Raw genomic sequence first — 21,038 nt, forward strand, 5'->3', positions numbered from 1 at the left:
TCTTCACCCTTACTCTGCACCATTGGTTCTCCAACAATTTTTCAACTATTGGTGTTTCCCTACTGAAGACACAGTGCTTCTCGGCTTAAATATGTTCTGTTTCGAGATAACTTTGGGGTTCAAAAGTGAATATTTCAAATGGTGTTGTGTCACTTGGAGCATCAGAGATTGAAGATTGGCGATCTTCTTGTGTAGAACTTGAATGTTATCTTGCCGTCAACCACCACGGAGAAATGCATAAAAAAGTTCCGACCTACCGGATTCGAACCAGTGACCTAAGGATATTCTGCAAGGTTAACCAACTACAGTCCTCCGCTCTACCAACTGAGCTAAGGTCGGATTTGTGTTATATTATGAATGTAATAATATTAGGGCCTAATAATTATAAGCCACAGTATCTCCTCAGTTGCTAAGATGCTTGAATTTAGTGTTATGGTTTTGCCACCCAATCTTGCAAAAACACCTTAATATATATTTTATTTTCTTCCTCGGGTTTTCTGATTTAGTGCCTTTTGTTATGTAGTGACGATAAGCAAAATTGGTGCTTGGTCATTCGTGTAACTATACTCTACAAATGTATATATCATCCATCAGCCAATTTAGCTATTAACTTTTTTAGTTGACCTATTGCTTATAATGTATATCATGTTAAATGCAATTTAACCATGTATCTGCAAGTAATTTAGAAACCCCAAGACCTGCCCGCGATCGACCAGCTCTGCCCAGCGTACTGATAATTGTGGACTTCGCGGAAAGATTAAAATAATAATACTCTTTAATATTTGTTTTATTTTTATTTTCGAATGAAGTACATTTTTTGTTTTTTTCTTGATAATTAGTTGGAAATGATATATTCGAGCTTATAAGAACTCTAACTAATAACAATAAACGTTGACATGATTGTGTTGACATGCGATCATCTTAATATTTCTTTTAAAGATCTAAAGTATTTTAAATTAAACTGAAGTCTCACTAAATTATTACTAAAGTAAACACAAAAATGAATAAATCTCACAGAAATAGTAATAAATAGTTATAGAGAAAGTATATTGGTATCCAAACATGCTAAAACAAAGTTCACCACTTATATGGGTTGCTAGTTTGGACATAACTTCTGAAGGTATGTTCTTTTATCCAATAATTGAGTGGAGAAACAAACATGAAACTAAGTTTTAATAGTTCTTGAAGGATTTGATGAGTATGAAATATTTATTCGATTTTTCTGTTAGAACTTGGGAGGGAAAATTAAACTGAGGTGGTTCTGACGTTTTTGTGAGCAACCATTGATTAATTTCATTACATATTTAAGCTCTAATTATACGTTTTAATTAGTTTCCTCCAATACCTTATAGCTTGTATTTAGCATAGGAAACAAAAAATGAAAAAAAAAAAAAAAAGAGAGATGGCTGAACAAAATTTTTTTTGGTAGAACAAACTCGAACTAAGCATGACTACTTATAAGGAATGGAATCCAAAAGGCAAAGATTGTAGTAGAAAGAGTGATCTTGAACATTCCTTAGAACTCTATAAACTCATTCTTGTTCCACCTTAATGGGGAAATTCCGCATTATTTTACATTATTCTAGAAATGTTTCGAAAGTTTGGTCCACCTTCTTTTATTTCAATTTTTGCATGTAGAGTTGTATTATACATGGATTATATTCTACTCAACTAATAAAATTTTGACGTAATAATGTGCCGAAGAGAAAAATATAATCCTAAATATACAGGGGCGTGGAAGATTGGGTGCCATAGGTGCAACGGCACTGGACCACCAACGACAAGAAAAATTGAAGAAATTGGAAGCCCCTCAAATAATGTATCATCGTATAATATTCGAACAACCAAATCATTACAAAAAAAAACTTCGTTGTAGCTCAAAAAACATTATTATGTAGCCAACGTAATTTTTTTTTGTTAATTATGATACATATAGAAAATTATTTTTCGTCTTATATTATCGAAAGATCCCGAATAAAACTTCGCATTGGACCATTTTTTTTCAGCCGCACCACTGTAAACATAGCTTCAAAGCTATATTTCGCGGAACATATGTTTGACAACTAAAATTTAATTTATACAATGACATTAGAATAACTACCGTTGATATAAATAATATAAGAAAATTTGCAAAACTTCCAACTAGGAAAAATGTTTCGCGGAACATATGTTTGACAACTAATATTTAATTTATAGAATGACATTAGAATAACCATAGTTGATATAAATAATATAAGAAAATTTGCAAAACTTCCATCTAGGCAAACTGTCACAGAAATAATGGTCCTAAGATTACAGGCGGTGTAAATGAGATTCAAAATCGGCAATACCTTTAAATGAGATTTCCGACCTACCGGATTCGAACCAGTGACCTAAGGATATTCTGCACAGTTAACCAACTACAGTCCTCCGCTCTACCAACTGAGCTAAGGTCGGATTTGTATTGTGGTTTTTAATTTAACATTATGGATTGGGCTACCCAAGCCAATATAGAAATAAATAAACTCAAACTAGGACATTGGTCAAAATTTGTTAAGAATTTCGACTTTCATCATAGAAATTATACACAAGCCAAAACTCCTTTGGCCTTGATATATCTTAAAGATGAAATATGCTCATAATTTTTACTAGAATTAAACTAGACACTCCTACACCTTTATATATCTTAAGGATGAAATACCTTACATACCGTTATTTATACTCTTAATAATACATTTTCAATAAGTCATGGTTTACGTGACCATTGAAACTGCACCAAAAAACAGTAGACGTTTATTGGTCAACAGTATCAAAGAGAGATTGAGATAATAAAGCGACCGAGGAAGAGAACAGAAGGACTCAGTACTAATCAATTTGGTGTTGTGGAAATAGTAAAAAATAAAGAGATACGTGCCAACTTTACTATTGCAAACACCCTAAAGAAAACTTGAAAGTTATCTACTATGTCGGGTATTTCAACAAAAAAAAAAATCTACTATGTCGGAATAAAGCAGGGTCATCATTTTTGCAGAAACAAAAAAAGTTAGGGTACAAACTTTTATACAAAAATTGTAGATTTTGTCATATTTTCAGGGGTAACAAGAGGTCTTCTTCGTCTCCCACCACCACTACAATTTCTTTCATCTGTATGCTAAATCTATATCTCTCTCTGAAATGTTTTACCTCCATTATCTCTGAATCCTCGCTGTTCCAGCAAAGGATTCCCTTTGTCGGTCGATTGCGTCGTGGTCACTGGTCAGTCGGATGCGAGGTTTGTCCTGGTAGACCAATCACAAGATGTTTGTAGTCATCGTGAAATGCAAAGAAAAAAAATTACAGAAATGCAACGGGGGTAGAATTGAGAGGTTGAAAAAAATTTGGATCCATTTAGGAATTTTTTGGAACCAAAACGAACTGCCGGACACAATTGGGGGCCAAAACGGCGAGTTGGTCACAAATCGGGGGCCAAAACGGAATCAACCCTAATTTTTAGGTGCAACACAACCCGAAAATGCAACTTTTACCCGAAACTTCTAGATGTTCTACTTTTCTTCATGCGTCCAATTTTTTTTGCCTCAGCATCAAGCATAATTCTTTTTTGGGTCGAAATACTGTCCTCTGCCATGCTACTCCAAAACCAGTTATCGCAAGAAGTGGAGAAGAAGCAATAGAAGTAACCGATGACATACGAGAAGACAAGACATCATGTTATTCAGCCTCATGCTCCACATAAAAAATGACAAAATGTAATTTCTTTATTTTCAAAAAGCAAAATTACAATGATCAACAGAGCTTCTTCTTCTCAACAACCCTAAAATTATACACCTCCCTTCCTCAATATGGTGCAGAATGAGGAACAGTGGAAAATATTATTGACCTAATTTTATTATGTAATAGGTGGAGAATGAAACTCAATTTAAGCTATAATAAGTAAATTCTCTATTTCTGTTTTCAGAATATGAACTTAACAATAATTATGTACAGAGTATTTACAGTAGACAATATGTCAAGAGAAAAGCAATGGTTGGTAATAAGCAGTATATGGGTAAATCTAGGTTTTCTTTCCTCTTTACCACGAAAAACTAACTATAAATGCTTTTATCACAAGGCTTTCTGATCTAACCTCTCGTTCCAATTAAGGCAACGTATTAAGCTATGGAACCAATCACATGTTTGATCGGATTTGTTGACGGTTGGGAGTGGGTGTTTGCTCATTGATATTCGAACTGAATCTCCTCTTGATAGTTGCTGTCTTCTCTTCCCATCAAATGAAACCCATGCATTACTTCTGGTATCACTAGGTATCTGGAAACAGGTAAAGAAACGGAAGCAGAGTTAGATTTCGTTGACATTAAACATTATAAGTTCATAATCTCATTTAGTGGAAGAACAAATTGCGGGATTTAAAAACAACAAATACATTTCTTACTGAAAGAATTGCGGGATACTCCATAACAAATATATCCCGACTCTTAAATCTATCAGATAACATAATTTCCCTTTGAAGGATAAGAAAAGTGTCAAGATCCGTTCATTCTGAGAATTCTAAAATTGATAGCAGAAAAGCTAATCAAAGCAAAGAAACGGGCAATCGTTTCCACAATGATGGGTAAGGTTAAAGCCTATTTTGGCAGTTTTCTTTCTCAATTTGTTTGGACTTGAAGAATAACAGAGATGGAAATAAGGAATAAGGTAAATTTCAAGTGCTACTTCACAATGGAATATATAAAATGATTATTGTTCGTTCTCTTCCTAGAAAGTATCAAAGCTTTGTCGAGGCTTCTCTACTTATAGATCATGCACGAATTTGTGGAAAAACTGCTACTTTTGTCTCTGCTTTTGTGCAAAAATATAAGAGAGATGAATAAACTTCACCTTCAATTCAAGTTGAGCAGAGTCTGGAAGTATGACAGGTCTAAATGAGAGAGAGTGCGGGCAGATTGGTGTAAACAGCATACATGGAACATTTGGATGCACCTGCATTCATATTTATAGGCACAGTGTCATACCTTCTATCAATAAACAGAGAACAATTATAATAAGCAAATAAAAAGAGTGATAAGATTAGATGGTAATTACTTGAAACAAGACAACATAGAAGTTAATAGATCACCACTTACACGAAACTAAGATTATTCGGTGCTATTAATGAGATATGAATAAGGATACATAAATTTGGACATGAATGTTATATGTAAGGAAAGCATAAAGGATAAAAGAACGAATTAACAAGAAACGTAATTGAAGTTCCACATATGAGAGCAATAGGGAGGAAATCTTAGGGCAAACCCCAAAGAGAAACAAAAATATGAGATTAGGGCATCCAAGGCATATCTGCGGAACTGAATATATTGCCTAGTTATTATTCGACATGAGGTGCAGCTAGATCACTTTCGGGGGTTCTTTCTACTAACAAGATTATGCACTATGAAAGTATTGCTAACATTACAACTCTGAAGACGAATCAATCACCTTGAACTGAATCAAGGTAAGAACATTGTTGTGGGAAAACAATGAGGCACAGAAGAATAAAGGAGGAAACGGAGCAATTGAATAATTACCATTGTAAGTATCCTCCGTTCCATCCACATGCTCATTAAGTACATTTACTTATTTTTCTACATCCAAATGATTGGAATCTCTACAACGTCCACGTTCCAGAGTTTCCTTGTACTTCACATAAACACATGATACTAAACATCGGAAACAGATGATCACACTATCTGCCTAGAGTAAGAGGATAAATTAGAAATATTTTATGTTGTCAAAGACAACACCTTGAACGCCATGCTAAAAGAGTCTAGTATATATTTCCTCCTCCGGATTTTTGATTTAGCGCCTTTTGTTGGGACAGTAACGAAGTTAGATATCTGGTCATTCTAATAAGTATATCATGTATCAGATGATTTAGTTGTTCATTAATCAGGTGATTTAGTTGCCTATTATGTATAATGTATATCACGTGTAATATAACCATATATGTGTAATTTAGGGGTGCCGCCACTCGCCCATCACCGACCCACTTTCCCAGCACCACTAACTGTAGACTCCTTCGTTGCGCTACGCTTTTCGCCCCTAACAACCTTCAGAATAATTAATTTGTCTAATTTTTTCCACCAATTGTATTCATTTGTGTATTTTCTGAAAACTATAAAAACAAAAACGTCTGGACCAATCCAAGGGACTTATCTTCTTCAACTGGTTTCACACATTTATGTTGTTTCCCTGTGCTAGAATGCTCGAGAGTGAAAGCGCTTGAGCCTGAGTACTCCTTAATACTCAGATCTGAAAGGCTTTTTTCCTGGTGAAGATACCAATAGTTCAAAACTTCAGATATTAAAGTTTATTGAAGGAGGAACAAGAGGGTCCTAATTAGAGAATCTATGGAGTGCTTGAAGGTAAGCTACCGACAACACCCATTCGGTTAATATTAGAGCAAAAGCAGCCCATGGTCCGTAATATGATACTCATAAATCCACATTCAGGTGTAGTGACTCACTGGGTAATGGTGGTAACATGGTAGGATTAGTGCTTACCTATCAAGTGGTTAAAAACAGCTCTGTTTCAAATTTCGGTTGTAAATATGAAAATGTAGATGATAAATCTAAATAGTCCAAGAAGAAAAGCAAGGTGTTTTACCGCAAACATTTATTTTATTTTTTGAAAAGTTTGAATTTATATTATTAAAAAGTGGTATAGTACAATGAAAGAGGGCAGACTAGCCTCAAGAAATTACATCATTAACTCCTCCCCATTTAGAGGTAAAGTCATAGAACGACTTTCCTTTTGCCCAACTAGAATTCCTACTCCAATGGTACAAAAGAGCTAAAACATCCCTAGCAGTTAGAATTATTAGCTTATAGATAGCTGTAAGTAATTATAACTTTACCACTGTACCTTTGAAGAACTACATTACTGTTATTTTAGTCTTTCATAAGAAAATTAAGTTTGACTTGTGATACTCAATCGACAAAGAAATCATGTTTTCTGATGCTTTTCATCAACTTAAGAAATTGCTATTTGTATTAGCCCACAAAAATGAATTTAACACTCGGGGAGACTGGAAACTAAGAATCAACTCGTTCATGCTATTAGTAGACAGCTCTCCATTTTCTGCAAAAATCACAAGGGTCTGGACTTCGGACTCTCTTGACTTCCACCAAAACAAAGGAGTAGACTGAGCATGTCAGTCATCAGCCGGATTTCTCCGAAACTTGGTCCTTAATTCTTGCTCACCGAGAAGATCGTGTTGGGTGATTGTGACCTCATACGGTTGTGTTGGGCTTGGGTGATTGTGACCTCATACAGTTGTGTTGGGTGAGCAAGAGTCAATATAGTACCTATGACCTAAAGAGACGAGCAATTTGACTAGCAAACAGTTCTCGAGAAGACAAGAACCACTAAAGTAGTTCATAGACTAGAACACACACAGACTTAGGAAGAGATAGTTTCTTTCTTTTTATGATTTAGATAAGAAGCTATAACGATCATCATTTTTTTAGTAAGGATAGATGAAATGAGCTACAAATGCTTTGGTATTTTGACTTCAATGCTGATAAAGATCTAGACACAACCAAGTCTTGGGCTTAAATTAACAGGGAATAAATAGACTTCAAGGTAATTTATAAGAATATGGAACAGTCAAAATGCTTGGAAATACAGGTTTTCACTTGAAATCTGATAAGCAAACCCAGCATAGCCATATCATCTATCCAAATCATTTGTTGTTCATGAGGAGAATAAGAGGTCATACCTACCAAGTTCACAACAAAACTCCTGTATTTCTAATATATTCTTACAAGTTCCACTAGTAAAAAGATCATTAAAATTTCTCAGCTTTTCAAATACTTTCAGATACAGTATGAAATATAACCAAGGGCGAAAGTACAGGCATACCATGGATCCTCCAGCAGCTGTTGAGTAAGCTGTACTTCCAGTAGGGGTAGCTATAATGACTCCGTCACCTTGAACCTATAATACATGGGTGATAAATACAAGAATCACTAATCTAATTGCAAAGAAAATAGTAGAGCGGGCATTCTAGCGAAGGTGGATGACCTCAACAATAAATGAAACTTCAATTGAACAGATAAAAGTATAAAACTGATAAGGTTATAGTTATCTAGCACTCAACTATTTCTCATGAAAATTTATAAGATGCGAGGCTACAATGCAAGAGAGGAATTTCGTTATGAGTTTGCTTAACAAGAGAAGTTGGTTTTCTTACTTTAGTTATGAGGCGGTGATGTTCATAACATTCAATTTTAGAAAGGTAAGGATTGGAACCACGATCCACAACAACCTCATTGAGGACATCAAATACTTTTCCCGGCATTGCTTTTCCTTTCCGGAAAATTTCACATCGAAGGCGCATCCTGAGAGTTATATAAACTCCATCCAATGTGTTATTCCCGTAAATGACTTGCCTTAAGTCCTGCCTAAAGTCTTCAAACTGCAGCAGAGAGGATTTGTAAAACAAATGTTGCATTAACTTTGTGATGATTAATATGGGACTTATTTTCTTAATTTCTTCTATAATAAATAGAGATAATCAATTTTAAGCCCATAAGTTATCATTTTGAACTTCAAAGATCAAACAAAGCTACAATCTTGAAAGTGGAGATGGAGAGCATACAGTATGGGAGGTGAGAAACCCAAGAGATCCAAGGTTAAATGAGACAACTGGAGGAACAGCACCCCTGAACAAATTTGAGGCATGGAGTATGACCCCATCTCCTCCCAGACAGGCGACAAAATCTACTCTTTCATGAAGATCGCTGAATCAACGACATTTTGTGAAGGTAAGTAAAAAGTCTTTAATATGTATTATATTTAAATAATAAATATTACCGAAGACAATTCAGATGCATCCCTTTCAGTACCTTGTATCTTGACTATAAAAGGTCTGAATAAACCCAAATCCTGGGATTCTTGCAAATACGTCATGAACATCGGGTTCTACAAGGACGTTCATTTTCTCTTGGTAATACAAGAAAGAGGCAACCTACATAGCACATAGAGAAGACTAAGATGAAATGGCTAAAGTAGAAAATAAACAAAACCAACAGGAACTAAATAAACAATTTTAATGCAAATATATCACTTCATTTGTGAATTCTGGTATAAATGAATGATCGAAAGAAAATTATTGTCCTATGTCCATTAATTTGAGAAAGAATGAAAAGATGATGTCATAAATCATAATGCTGATTGTTGAGTCTGAACATTGATATTTTACTGTTTTACCATAAGAGTGCAAGTCCAAGTACACAATAATTGCGGGGGGACTTAAAAAAGGTTATAAATCTGATTGTAGCTACCGAAACAAGTGCCCACATATATGCAATTCCCATCGATGAAGAATTGCATACTCAGATGTCATGTACCTATAATCTTTTAGCACTTACTGTCTCATTGGGAGTGTACTTCTTAACTTCACATACGACACAATGTACTCGACAAAATTGATATAACATTTTCCCTCTAAACACCAGGAAAAGGCATCATTCTGAGCTATTGGTGAATTGACCAGTTTTAGGGAATTCAACATTATCCCATAAGTTCGTACATTTGAACTCTAGTATTACCTCCTTCCCAAATTCACTTCAACCCTAAATATTTGACATACACATGACTAAGTTTTAGTTCTCACAACATTCCCTACTTCTGATCCAACATGGGTATCATCCTCGGATCCTTTTCAAAAGGATGAGATCCATGTCATGCAGACCACCATAGTAAAAAATCACATCATTCATAAATAAATCCACGTTTCATGGGGACTAAAAGTTTGAGAACAATATGTTTGCTGGTAGCGATCTACAAGGGAAGGAGCTCATCTAGAAAAAGAATCAGGTGTTGGAACATCTCAATGTGGGCCAGAGAATAAGGCGCAAACAAACTTATTCGGGTTAACAGATAGAGGAGAACAGTGAAGTCACTATATGGATATCAAATGTAAAAATCAGCTTATTTGCAAAATATTTAATTTCATGAGATGACATACATAGGCTCAAACCAGGACGAAAACTGCATGATTCTGCTCAAAGAGCTTAGAAGACCTTCTACTGGACCAGAAATGTTACACCGGAAAAATCTTTTGGGTCTTCCATCATGAATAGGTTGATTGTTCCGCCCTTTTATTACAGGGAAAAAAGACCTCTGGAACTTGAGACTGAGATTACATCATTACATGAAACTTAATAGTACTATACAAGAAAAGTTTTAATTGCAGATGTAATTTGAAAAATGATTTACCAATCTAGGACTAATAAAGAATAAGGATTGCTAGTACAACTAAGAAAATAGCCTAACATAGCTTCTACTACCAATTTAATTGTTCTAAGCCAAAATTGGTTATTATGATTAATCCAAAACAAGACATAAATGTGTAATCACCAAAGCAGGATTTGCACACCTGATGTGACCAAGTTTTCAGGCTCATGTGCCCCCATTTAATATACATAAATTGTTCAATTTTCTAACCATGACACGTGCGTCATCAAAGAACAACAGTTTACTAGACTACATAGAGATTAAAATTATCATAATCTCCACAGAGATAATTAACGCGCACAACTATTGCAACAAAATCTAACGGTTGAATAAGAATAAATACTAAAAATTTACCTCCTTAGCTTCCTCCAAGAGCTCGTTCCCTAACTTTTTTAGCAATAATACAGTCTTAGGTGGGGATTTCCACATTAGCATCTGTTGCTGGGTGCTAGGGTGAGTGAATGCCAAGGAGGACTCCGTTACGTTTTCTCTGACACAAGAATACCCGTCTGTTCGGACTAAGTACATTTCTGCTTTCTTCCTTGATTGCACTCTAACCACACCGGTAGCAGAAGCACACATATCCCCCTCTCCGAGCTCCAGGCCATTGTCATTTGGAGCTATTAAAACTTTATCATTGCTCTTCAGGTCCTCTCTAACAGTTCCACCATTGTGGGACGAACTCTGACTTTTGATCTTAATGTACCTGTCTGTTTCATCATAGTTCTTTGAACCTACACTAAAAGAAACATGACTTTCTCCAGACTGATAAGTTCCATTAAGAGAAGAACTATTAAATTTTGAAGATACACCCTCCTCAGATATTACATCATCAGAACCTTCTGCTTCTATCTGTACTGATGTCGGAGCATCGCTAAGGATTTCATTCTCCTGAACTGTCACCGCACCTATCTTTCTTAAGATCAGTGATTCCTCCATCATTTTCCTTCGGTAATTAAAAAAAACTTGGGGAGATACTTTCTTATTTCTGAGAAAACCAGACATCTCGCTCTTGGAAAAAATATCACAGGCAGGAACCTGAGCTTTCATTGGGTCAATATCCGCATAGATTTTTGGACGAGATACCATGTCAGTGATACCACCTTTTTGTAATGATACAGTATCTTGGGGAGATCCAATAGTAGAGGTATGATGGGATCCATTTCCTTTTTGTTCTGCTTCTTGAACGGATACCCCAGTTGAGGAATTAGTCAATTCTAGCTCTTCCACCAGCGAACCATTTTCATTTTTTAAGAGCAAAGGAGTTTGTACGTTCGCTTCAATTTTTTCACCTAATGCTGGAAATTGACTAAGCCTGGTCGTTTGTTTGGGAACAGAAACCGATCCTGAACGCGCTACATGCTGCCTCCATCTTGAAACCATAGCAGAAGTTCTCCAAACTCCTTCCTGGCTATGGAGATAAAGTGGCTTTTTATCAGGATCAGACACCAAGGAAGCGAATCTCTCAACCTGCTCCATGGAAGGCGCTGTTCCAACTTCAACCGGAAGTCTTACCACTTCAATTTTTCCACTGGAAACAGCACTCTCTAGTGCTTCTTGATAGAATTCATTCTCAACAACCTCTGCTCTAAGATCTACAATAGTTTTATACCCTTTATCAATTAACCACTTCAACCCTTCATCTATTACCTGGCCACCTCTCCAGAAAGAAACTTCACTATTTTTGGATACTTGGCCTTCTCTCGTCGGGTACAAGCCAACTGGAGCCCAGTTCGCGAAGAGTGTTGGACAAGGGCAATCAAACCCACGGGGAAAGCCAGCATCATAGCAAACATTTTTCAACATATGCAATTTTCTCCAAATATTTACACTCCGGGCATCCAAGGGTGTCCGCAAGTATCTCTTAAGCGCAATTTGTAAGCTTTCACAACACCCTTTCATCTCAGTCCTAAAAATAGTAAGTGGAGGTAAGTTATCCTCTGATATTTTAACATCTTCCGCTCGAAAGGAATCAGAACGCCCAGATAAAACGTTTGCCCTTCCTTTGTTCAGAAGAGCAACCATGCATCCAAGAACTGCTACTACTCTCTCTTCCAAAAGAGGTGAATCCTCTTCGGATTCAGAATCATCATCGTAGGAAACTGAGCACTCTCCGGTCATTGGGTTGCATAACGCATCCATTAAAGCTATATGAAGCTGCTCAGCAGCTCTGAAAATTCTACAATATGCTTCAACTTCTGCAATGTCCCCAGGAACTGGACCAACCCAAGAGAGTCCGGATAAATCTTGAGGCTGGAATATCTTCAAAATGCAACAAAACATGACTATTATTAATAATAAAACGCATAATCGACCATACAAATTAAACAACAAGGTCAAAACCTAAACCAACCCGTAGTAATAACCACAGTTTTGGGGGAACATTTACATAATTTGGAATTTACTATAGAGAAATGAGATCAGTTAATTAAATAAGCAGTATCAACTAATCTGATAACTTAAACTGTTTTAAAATCTTAATAGAAGTCCCTATATGTAGAAGAAAATTCTAAATTGAAAAACAAAACTGAAGAATTTGGTAATAAGAGAATAAGGGTAATGACAAATTGACAGTGATTTTCACTTGAAAGAAGATATGAGACTTTAATTGGGACATTAATTAGGGTTTCAGACTCCAATTGGGGCAATAAGTACTGTTTCACTAGAGTAGTAACTAGAGACAAGAATTTAGTTTCCTAAACAAATCATAGGTACAAGTAATAACTGTAAAATCAGGGATGAAAATTGAGGTGATTAGGGAATTTAATTATCAATTAGTTACCTGAGGTGAATCTGAACCAATTTCGGAGAAGAAGCTAGATAAACCAGCTGCTTTACTGATGAAGATGCTATCTACTAACTTTCTATTAGAAACCCCAATTCTGATCCCAATTGGAATAATAAATGATGATTCTTTGGAATGTTTATGTCGAAGCTGATGATGTTGTTTTTGTGAATGAAATCCAAATCCACATTGAAATTGGAGAAATAACTGATGACGATGATGATGAAGAGATTGGCAAATACAGCCACAACCCACCACCACCACCATCTCTCTTTCTCTCTACGATCGATCAAGAGGAGGAGGAGGAATCAAGAGAGTTTAATTACCATTTAACGATTAGAGAAAGGAGCGAGCTTTCTGTCGGAGTTTCTTTCTTTCTCTTCTTCCTGGAGAGAGAGAAAGAGAGTGAGGGCGGGGGGAATGGCCCACCACCATCTCGAATGCGATTGTTGTCCACCAAAATCCAAGGTACAGGTTTTGGATAGGAGAACATTTTACTTTGGTAAACTTTATAGTACTTCAATCCCTTTTTTTTTTTTTTTTTTTTTTTTTTTTGAGAATTCGACTACGATCTTAGTCGTTACAAGGCATTGATACATCATAAAAATGTGATGAGTACGATAACCTTTTAATTTAAACCATGAATGAAAGAGTCCTAAAGCTTGTCAACATGAAAGAGACCTAAAACCCGACAAATTTATTACATTATTAATTTTAAGGATTATTAATTTTAAGATTATTTTCCTAATAGTCCCATGTGACCATTTTCCTGCCTAGCCCCTAACTTTATCAAAAAATCTCAGATGACACATTTTTTCAGTTATCGTTAAAACGTCGTTAACCAGTCATCAACTCTCTCTCCTACATCTCTTCCTCTCTCTCTGCCACCTCATCGTCTTCTCCGGCGAAGGTGGCGACCTTCAAACATTAAATTTTTTTTTCACTCTTCCCCTCTCTCTAACACTCCGGGCGAAGGGAAACCTTCGCCAGAGGTCTGGTATGTTCACACGAACAGACCATTGTTTGTGAGAACAGATCTGGTATGTTCTCATGAGCAGGCCTTCTGTTCGTAAGAACATACCTTGTGTTCGTGTTCGCCGGAGTGTTAGAGAGAGATGAAGAGAAAAAAAATTTAATGTTTGAAGGTCGCCGGCCGGAAAATTGACTGGTCGGCGACCTTCGCCGGAGAAGACGATGAGGTGGCGAGAAGATGAGGTGGCAGAGAGAGAGGAAGAGATGTAGGAGAGAGAGTTGATGACTGGTTAACGGTGTTCTAACGGTAATTGAAAAAAGGGGTCATCTGAGAATTTTTTTATATAGTTAGGGGCTAGGCAGGAAGCTAGTCACAAAGTTAGGGGTTATTAGAGAAATAACCGTTAACTTTATTAGTTTATTCCTGTGTTGCTTATCGGGCTGACCGGAGGAGATCCGACCCGAACCATATAGTAGACTGGCCAAGTAGGGTAGGTTATACTTCGGTCCAAGGTTGGGCTTGATTTTGAGCTAAGTGGGCTAGCACGACTCGATAGTGACTTTAGGTTGAGGTAAAGCCTATAGGCTCGGTCTGGTCCAATCTGTTTCAATATTTTCTTCTCAGACTTTTTGTTTTTGAGAAATTGACTATGATCTACCTTAGTCATTACAAGGCATTGATACATTATCAAGATGTGATAAGCACGACAACCGCCAGGGGCAGACCCACATTGGGACATGTGGGGTCACGTGCCCCCACAGGTCCCAAAGACCAGAGTCTAGTATTTCAGTATTTCACCTAGAATAAACTGCTATAAATAAGAAACAACCCAGTTGTTTATCATCAAAGTAGAGATGGCATAGTGGTGTCAGCTTGGGTTGTACGCATTTTAGCTCTTGGGTCGATTCCCCCAATCCACATCATTTTTTTATGTTTTTCTAAAGGTATGTTCATAATTCCCCCTAATTTTTATCTAGCTATGGTTTTAGCTCTATGCTTCTTCATTTTTGCCACTATTTACAAGTGTATTCACGGGTTAGCCTTTTTCTTGGTAAATTCCATAGTGACTCCCGTTAACATTGTTAGGCCTATTTTTCTCCATATATGTCTGTGTGTGTGTATATTTTTGATTATTTTTCTAAAATGAGTATGCCATATATCTTTCCTTATCTGTTTTATATAATTCGAATGTGTATAAAACTATTAGTTATATTGGTTACAGTCGACACAACTCATAAATTGACAGAGTTGAATTGGCTTAGAATGTCAATGAATGTATAAAAATTACCCGTTCGGATGTCACATCGAAATTTTTGGACGATTTCGAATTTGTTTATGATAATTAAAAGTGCCCCCACAATTAAATTTTTCTGGGTCCGCCACTGACAACCGCCTAAGTTAAATCAATAACCAAAGGGGCCTAAAGCCCAATAACATAAAGCATAAAGCCTGACAAACTTATATTATTTATACCTTTAATAATCCAAATTCTAACCATGGATTTCGCTTCGAAATTGAACCTGAGACCTCTAAGATTTTTGGAGCTTATGTCAACACTATTAAACACTTGGACAACCAAGTGTTGACTCTCACACACTTACAAGCATTCATAATGGGTTTGATCATGTATGCACTTTATAAGTATTCGTATTTCTTTGTTTTTGGTGAGCACTGATGATCTATATGCTTACAAGTATTTATGTCTCTTTTCTTTTTTCTGAACCGACCCAATAAGTACCACTATGAGTGTTTATGTCTAAATTTTTCTCCTATAACAACATTTAAAGAAGAAATAAGAAGATTTAAATAAAAATTGTAAGTTTGCAATTTTCTTAACAAAAATTAATATATAGGCATATAGCGAACCAGTCCCGAGCCGACTTGGCACGGCCTGGCCTAGCATTATTTCAACTGCGTGGTAGCCCTGAGTTGAACCCGGACCAACTCGTTCAGTTTTTGGGTCGGGTTGCCCTAACACCAAAAAGCAACAGTAGTTTATCCTACTCCATTTCACATCTATTAGGGTCTGATCATTGCTATATTTACTCTAGTTAACTATAATCCTTTGGGCAAGTGTATGCACCAGTAATAAGACTACTCAGGATGCCATGAATCAACTAAAATATAAGAACTCAATGCATTTATGCTTGTATTTCTTTCTAGTTCATGGTGAGTGTACAAATCGTGATGAATACGGAACGCTAATGATAACGATGGTTATAAGAATGGGTTTGTCATCAGTTTCACGATAGTAGTTTTTGTCTATTGGAAAATATTTCCATTTTGTTTCTCTTCGAGTAACATCTTTGCATCGATTCTGTAAAGCGAAGTATATAATGACATTGCTTTTCAAAAAAACTTAGAATAAAAAGTTGTAACAAACTACAAAAAGAGTCAAGAAAGATATAATACTTATATTGTACCAATAAATAATATTCACATAAGAAATAGAATAAAATGAGACTAGTTTCTCTTAAGTGGTCATGTAACAAAACCCTTAAAATTTGAGCTGTGGAAGCATATACATGTCACTGAATGATAGGACACCCTTTAGCTACAACCCCAGGAGCAGTTGGGCATCTAGCCAAGGGACAATGATCATCTGCACTTAAACCCCACCAACTCATACCATCTATACCATTACCTTGTAGGGCAAAATAAGTCAATATACCCATGAAAGCAATTCCAGCATCCAAACCAGCTGATAATATGTAATTGTGCCTTGCCCACCAACCCTTATACTTTCTATATATATAGATATTGAAGAAGACTCCAACTATACCCCAAGATATATAGTTTATTGTCCTTGCAGGAGGAATGCCCATTGCAGCTGAAATAATTATAGGTGTGTTTATCAACCTAATCCATTTTTTCTCCGGGAAGATTTTCGTTAATACCCAACCCGGTACTGGAGCAAGCAAGCCGATAAGGAAGAACCAATTCATCTTTGAATATAACCCAAGTTTTCCGAACATACGTAAAGGCCCAATAACACCCCATATGATTGATGCATTGTAAAATACATCGTCATTTGGACATGTCCATGGGCTTCCATCGGGTAACTTTGATAGGTCACAAATGTTTGGAACTGTCGTAAGTAACCACCATGCCGTTCCAAAGTATACGGTCGATGCAACCACCGTGCCTGCCAACTGAAACAAAGAAAAAAAAACACAATCTTTTTTAAACTAGCCCAATCAAAATATCTATAGCTTTTCAAGATTAAGAGAAAATGCACTAGGTATGAGAAATTGAGAATGAGAAGCAAGTACCTGGACAATGAACATGGACTTTGGAGGGATCTTCATGTAATGCCCTAATTTAAAGTCTTGAAGAAATGTGATAGCTTGACTCATACTAATATACCCATAGGTCTTGAATGTTACATTTGCTAGAGGCTTGCCCGGATATAAGAACCCTATAACTAACTCTGTGATCACATTTAATCCTGGACTCTGCACATATAATTAGGGTTTAATTAGCTTTGGTCTATTGAGGAAAAAACCCAATTTAGCCCATGATACAAAAAAAAATCTCAAAATGTAATAACTATTCGACTATACCGAATATCGGAGTTTCTTAGAACACCTATCTACTTCTCATGGTAGCTTTTTTTGTAAATGTCAGCATATTTGAGGGGTATGATTCTGTGTCTTGAACTCAAGACTTCGAGGGTGGACACCAACTTGGTAACAACTCCAATTTAGGGTTGTTGACTTCTCAGGGTAGGTAGTTAATTAATCAGTAAGAGTTTGAAGTATGTTGTTGGATGCATGCTTACCTGATTAGTAGTAGCGGTTATTACTCCGATTGGTAATGTGAAGATTAAAGCCATGGCGCAAGCAAGGAAAAGTCCCCAATATGGAAGTTGCAATTGTTTGCCAAAGCCTTCACAAGTGTAGAGAGAAAGAGCAACCATTGATACCAATATAATATAAAACCACCATTGAGGAACTTGTTCATATTTACTCATCAATCTATTATGAACATCACCAACATTATTACGAATAGTCGTTCTTGTTTGGCGCCACATTTTCAAAATAGTTCTAGCATAACAAAGAAACAAGTTGATTAATATCAATAAACGGTTAAAAATCGGTAAATTTTAGAAGCTATATACTATGCACATAGATAGTGTGTACTTACTTTCCATGGAAAAGTGCAACATGTGAGAGGACGGCAGCAAGACTTGCGAAGCTCAAACCATATGTCAGAGAAAAGATGATGCTCAAGTTAACTTGGCTATAAGCATCATACCCAACTTGATCGAATTGGAATGTTTTTTCGTTTAAAACTCGTGACATATTATATGGGGAACCAGTAGAGTCGAAAACATGAGAGGAAATAAGTGGAAACTTCTTTGCTTCGTACCAATTTCCCCAATAAGCAATGGGAAGCATGACATAAACAAATAAGAAAAATCCAACCAGGATATTAATAATGGCGAAAGCCGGTGTTGCTAACGGGCTTCCCAAAAACCCAGATACTGTGTTCCAGTCGAGCGTGAAAGATCCAAGCCCAAAACCATGGAGACCCGAACCGATTTGTTGAGCTGTTATTGAGTTTTTCCATACCAAACAAACAATGGAGATAGTTGATATTGAAGGAAAGAAATAGCCAGGAATGACATAGTATGAGAAACTTGCTACTATCACAAGCAAGAAAAATTGTAATCTTGTCAATCCTCCCTTTGGCCTTTTCCCCTCTTCATGTAATGCCCTGCAAATATATGATAAGTAGATGAAAAACATTAAACATCAAGACGTGTCGTCAAACATCATGAGTTAGACAAAAATAATATTTTGAAACCTTACTAGAGTCCTCTCAGACTCTGAGTTAGATTTTGAATCTGACTTAGAGAGAAGACAAACATCGTTGAAGATAAAAATTCGATAGACATTTTTTCATCAAAATTGATTTAAATATACCTGAATAGAGAGACCTGGACTAAGTTTGCGGGCCACCACATGTAAGGAGAGTCCACAAGATATTTTCTGAATAAACCGGCCCATCCATAGCCCAACATCTAAATTGCAAGAAAAAAGGAAAATCACCCATCAACACAAGGAAAAAAGAAAAATGTTACCTACTTCATTGCTATATAAAAAAAACTAAAATTTACAAAAACTTATTTCCAAAATTTTAAATTAATTTCGTGCAATCTTCTTAACCTAAAATTTGAATGAATTTGAGTCAGATTTCAAAATATTTATACCTGTGTAGTTTGCGCTAACAGAATAGCAGCTACCGGGTTAATGCCTCTATGGAAATATGCCTTAACAATTGTGATAATATGAACGGCATAAACTCCACTTCCTCCCGCACTTGCAAATATACTTATTAAGACATGCTCCTTCAAATTGAATGGTCCTGGATTTAGTGAAATCTTCTTTTGTGTCATCGGGATACGTATAGATTTTTTAGGAAGTGTTGCTGCCATTAGTTTCCCGATAGGGAGAACGACAATTTGAACGCAAACCGTAGAAACAGAAAGAGGAGTTTGTCGATAAAAAAAGAATTGGTTCAAGAAAGCCAAAAGAGCACAAGAAATTAACCCAAGGGACCATGTTCTAAAAGTTAGACATGGCATATTTGGGTCATCTGTAATGGGAACGGTTAACCTTACTTCCTCGATCGGAGAATCATCATCGACTTCTGCATTAAACAAAGAAAAAAAAAAGTAGAGTAACAATTCAGAATCTCAAGTCATAATCAAAAGCCATATATCAAGTCATAAAAGTTTTACAGAGTTATGAACTATTTTAGTCGTTATAACTGTCACATCATATTTTAAATAAATTTTTAACATAAAGTTTTTTAAAAATTATTTATATTTGAAAACAGTAAGATCGAACTTTGATTACTTTTTTTCCCTAGATAGATACAAAATTTAAGCCATGGTACTTGTATAAAACCATAAACTGTTAAAGATAAATAGAATAGAGAGTAATTACCAGTTGTTGGTTTCATAGTACCGACAGTGATAATGGAGTCACCATCATGAAGAGAACCTGTTGGTGTCGCCATCTCTCTCTATCTCTGTCTCTATCTCTATGGGTCTCTCTTGGCTTTGGATATAGATAGACTCAAGTTATATATACTGTATATCTCTTAACTCCTAATTAGTAACAAACTCTATTTAATACAAGCGGATGGAACTTTGCTAGTTTGGGTCGGACTAGGAGTGGGAATCGGGCCGGGCTCGGGCGCCCATGGTTGTCTCATTACTAACAAACTCTCGGGCTCGGGCGCCCATGGGTATTTAATTACGCACGGGCCCGAACTTTTTAGTGTCTTGTAACGACTAACATAACTCTATCTTATTACTAACAAACTGTGGGGCTCGGGCGCCCATGGGTATCTAATTACCCACGGGCCCGAACATTTTAGTATCTTGTAACGACTAACATAACTCTATCTAATTACTAACAAACTCTATCTTGTAACGACTTGTTTCAGAGTTGTTGCAAAACTCTTGCAAACTTGTTGCAAAGCTCTTCGAAACCTCTTGTGAGTCGGTGTAAACCTTTTGCAAGTTGTTGCAAACTTGTTTCAAACCTGTTGCAAGTTGTTGTAAATACGAAATTATCTCGGAAGCTAGAGAGTAAAAAAATTGAGTAATCTTTTTTCACCAAAACAAAAAATTTATAGGGAGTTTTGAGCAAATTTTCAATTATTTTAACCAAATTTAAGAATCCTATTTTATCTAAAGATTCAAAATTTTATGTTTAATTTGTTTCGATAGAAATGTTTTTTTGTTGAAAGATTTCGATAGAAACGTTAGGGGACAACTTAAAAAAGAGACAATTTAGATACCTACTTTTCACACTTAACACTTGAAAATTTAAGAATTTTTCTAGAGTCTCCCATGGAGATACTCTAACTTAGTCAGGACTCAGTCAATCAAAACTATGCAATTGTATCTTACTTGTTACTATAATTATTATGTTTTTGTCTTGTTTTTTAATTGTTGATTAATTCAAAATTATCCTCCATCTTCCATGCCCTGATTGTATTCACCTTATT

General features: G+C 36.1%; 2 protein-coding genes and 2 non-coding genes across 4 annotated transcripts; all 4 read right to left on the reverse strand.

The window, feature by feature from the left end:
- Nucleotides 1–247: 247 nt before the first annotated feature.
- TRNAY-GUA (transfer RNA tyrosine (anticodon GUA)) lies at nt 248–339 on the reverse strand. Its single transcript is given in 2 exon segments — nt 248–283; nt 303–339. It is a non-coding gene; the product is annotated as a tRNA-Tyr (tRNA).
- A 2,005-nt stretch (nt 340–2,344) lies between these two features.
- TRNAY-GUA (transfer RNA tyrosine (anticodon GUA)) lies at nt 2,345–2,436 on the reverse strand. The gene is given in 2 exon segments: nt 2,345–2,380; nt 2,400–2,436. It is a non-coding gene; the product is annotated as a tRNA-Tyr (tRNA).
- A 1,458-nt stretch (nt 2,437–3,894) lies between these two features.
- Nucleotides 3,895–13,466, reverse strand: NADK2 (NAD kinase 2). The gene is made up of 8 exons (XM_086643900.1): nt 13,037–13,466; nt 10,609–12,516; nt 8,862–8,983; nt 8,615–8,756; nt 8,207–8,431; nt 7,876–7,950; nt 4,855–4,956; nt 3,895–4,284 (listed from the first exon to the last, which is right to left on the reverse strand). The coding sequence occupies exons 1-8, from the start codon at nt 13,304–13,306 to the stop codon at nt 4,081–4,083; spliced, it is 3,048 nt and encodes a 1,015-aa protein (XP_086500026.1). The 5' UTR covers nt 13,307–13,466; the 3' UTR covers nt 3,895–4,080.
- Nucleotides 13,467–16,406: 2,940 nt separating this feature from the next.
- On the reverse strand, nt 16,407–20,142 carry LOC147536405 (oligopeptide transporter 5-like). The gene is made up of 7 exons (XM_086640812.1): nt 19,967–20,142; nt 19,228–19,667; nt 18,941–19,038; nt 18,159–18,731; nt 17,794–18,058; nt 17,285–17,467; nt 16,407–17,164 (listed from the first exon to the last, which is right to left on the reverse strand). Exons 1-7 carry the CDS (start codon nt 20,037–20,039, stop codon nt 16,541–16,543), a joined length of 2,256 nt encoding a protein of 751 aa, XP_086496938.1. The 5' UTR covers nt 20,040–20,142; the 3' UTR covers nt 16,407–16,540.
- Nucleotides 20,143–21,038: the final 896 nt, after the last annotated feature.

This window comes from Eschscholzia californica, unplaced genomic scaffold (genome assembly GCF_041429995.1).
Source record: "Eschscholzia californica isolate CP2 unplaced genomic scaffold, dmEscCali1.0.p SCAF_5, whole genome shotgun sequence".
Lineage (NCBI taxonomy): Eukaryota > Viridiplantae > Streptophyta > Magnoliopsida > Ranunculales > Papaveraceae > Eschscholzia > Eschscholzia californica.

Coding starts and splice junctions, on each gene's coding strand:
- NADK2 (XM_086643900.1), bottom strand. CDS start 13,306: ATGGTGGTGGTGGTGGGTTGTGGCTGTATTTGCCAATCTCTTCATCAT. Junction 8,757..8,861: donor TTTTATAGTCAAGATACAAG/GTACTGAAAGGG, acceptor TCGTTGATTCAG/CGATCTTCATGAAAGAGTAG. Junction 4,957..7,875: donor CAGCTGCTGGAGGATCCATG/GTATGCCTGTAC, acceptor ATATGAATGCAG/GTGCATCCAAATGTTCCATG.
- LOC147536405 (XM_086640812.1), bottom strand. CDS start 20,039: ATGGCGACACCAACAGGTTCTCTTCATGATGGTGACTCCATTATCACT. Junction 19,668..19,966: donor TACTATGAAACCAACAACTG/GTAATTACTCTC, acceptor TGTTTAATGCAG/AAGTCGATGATGATTCTCCG. Junction 17,165..17,284: donor AGTCCATGTTCATTGTCCAG/GTACTTGCTTCT, acceptor TCTTTGTTTCAG/TTGGCAGGCACGGTGGTTGC.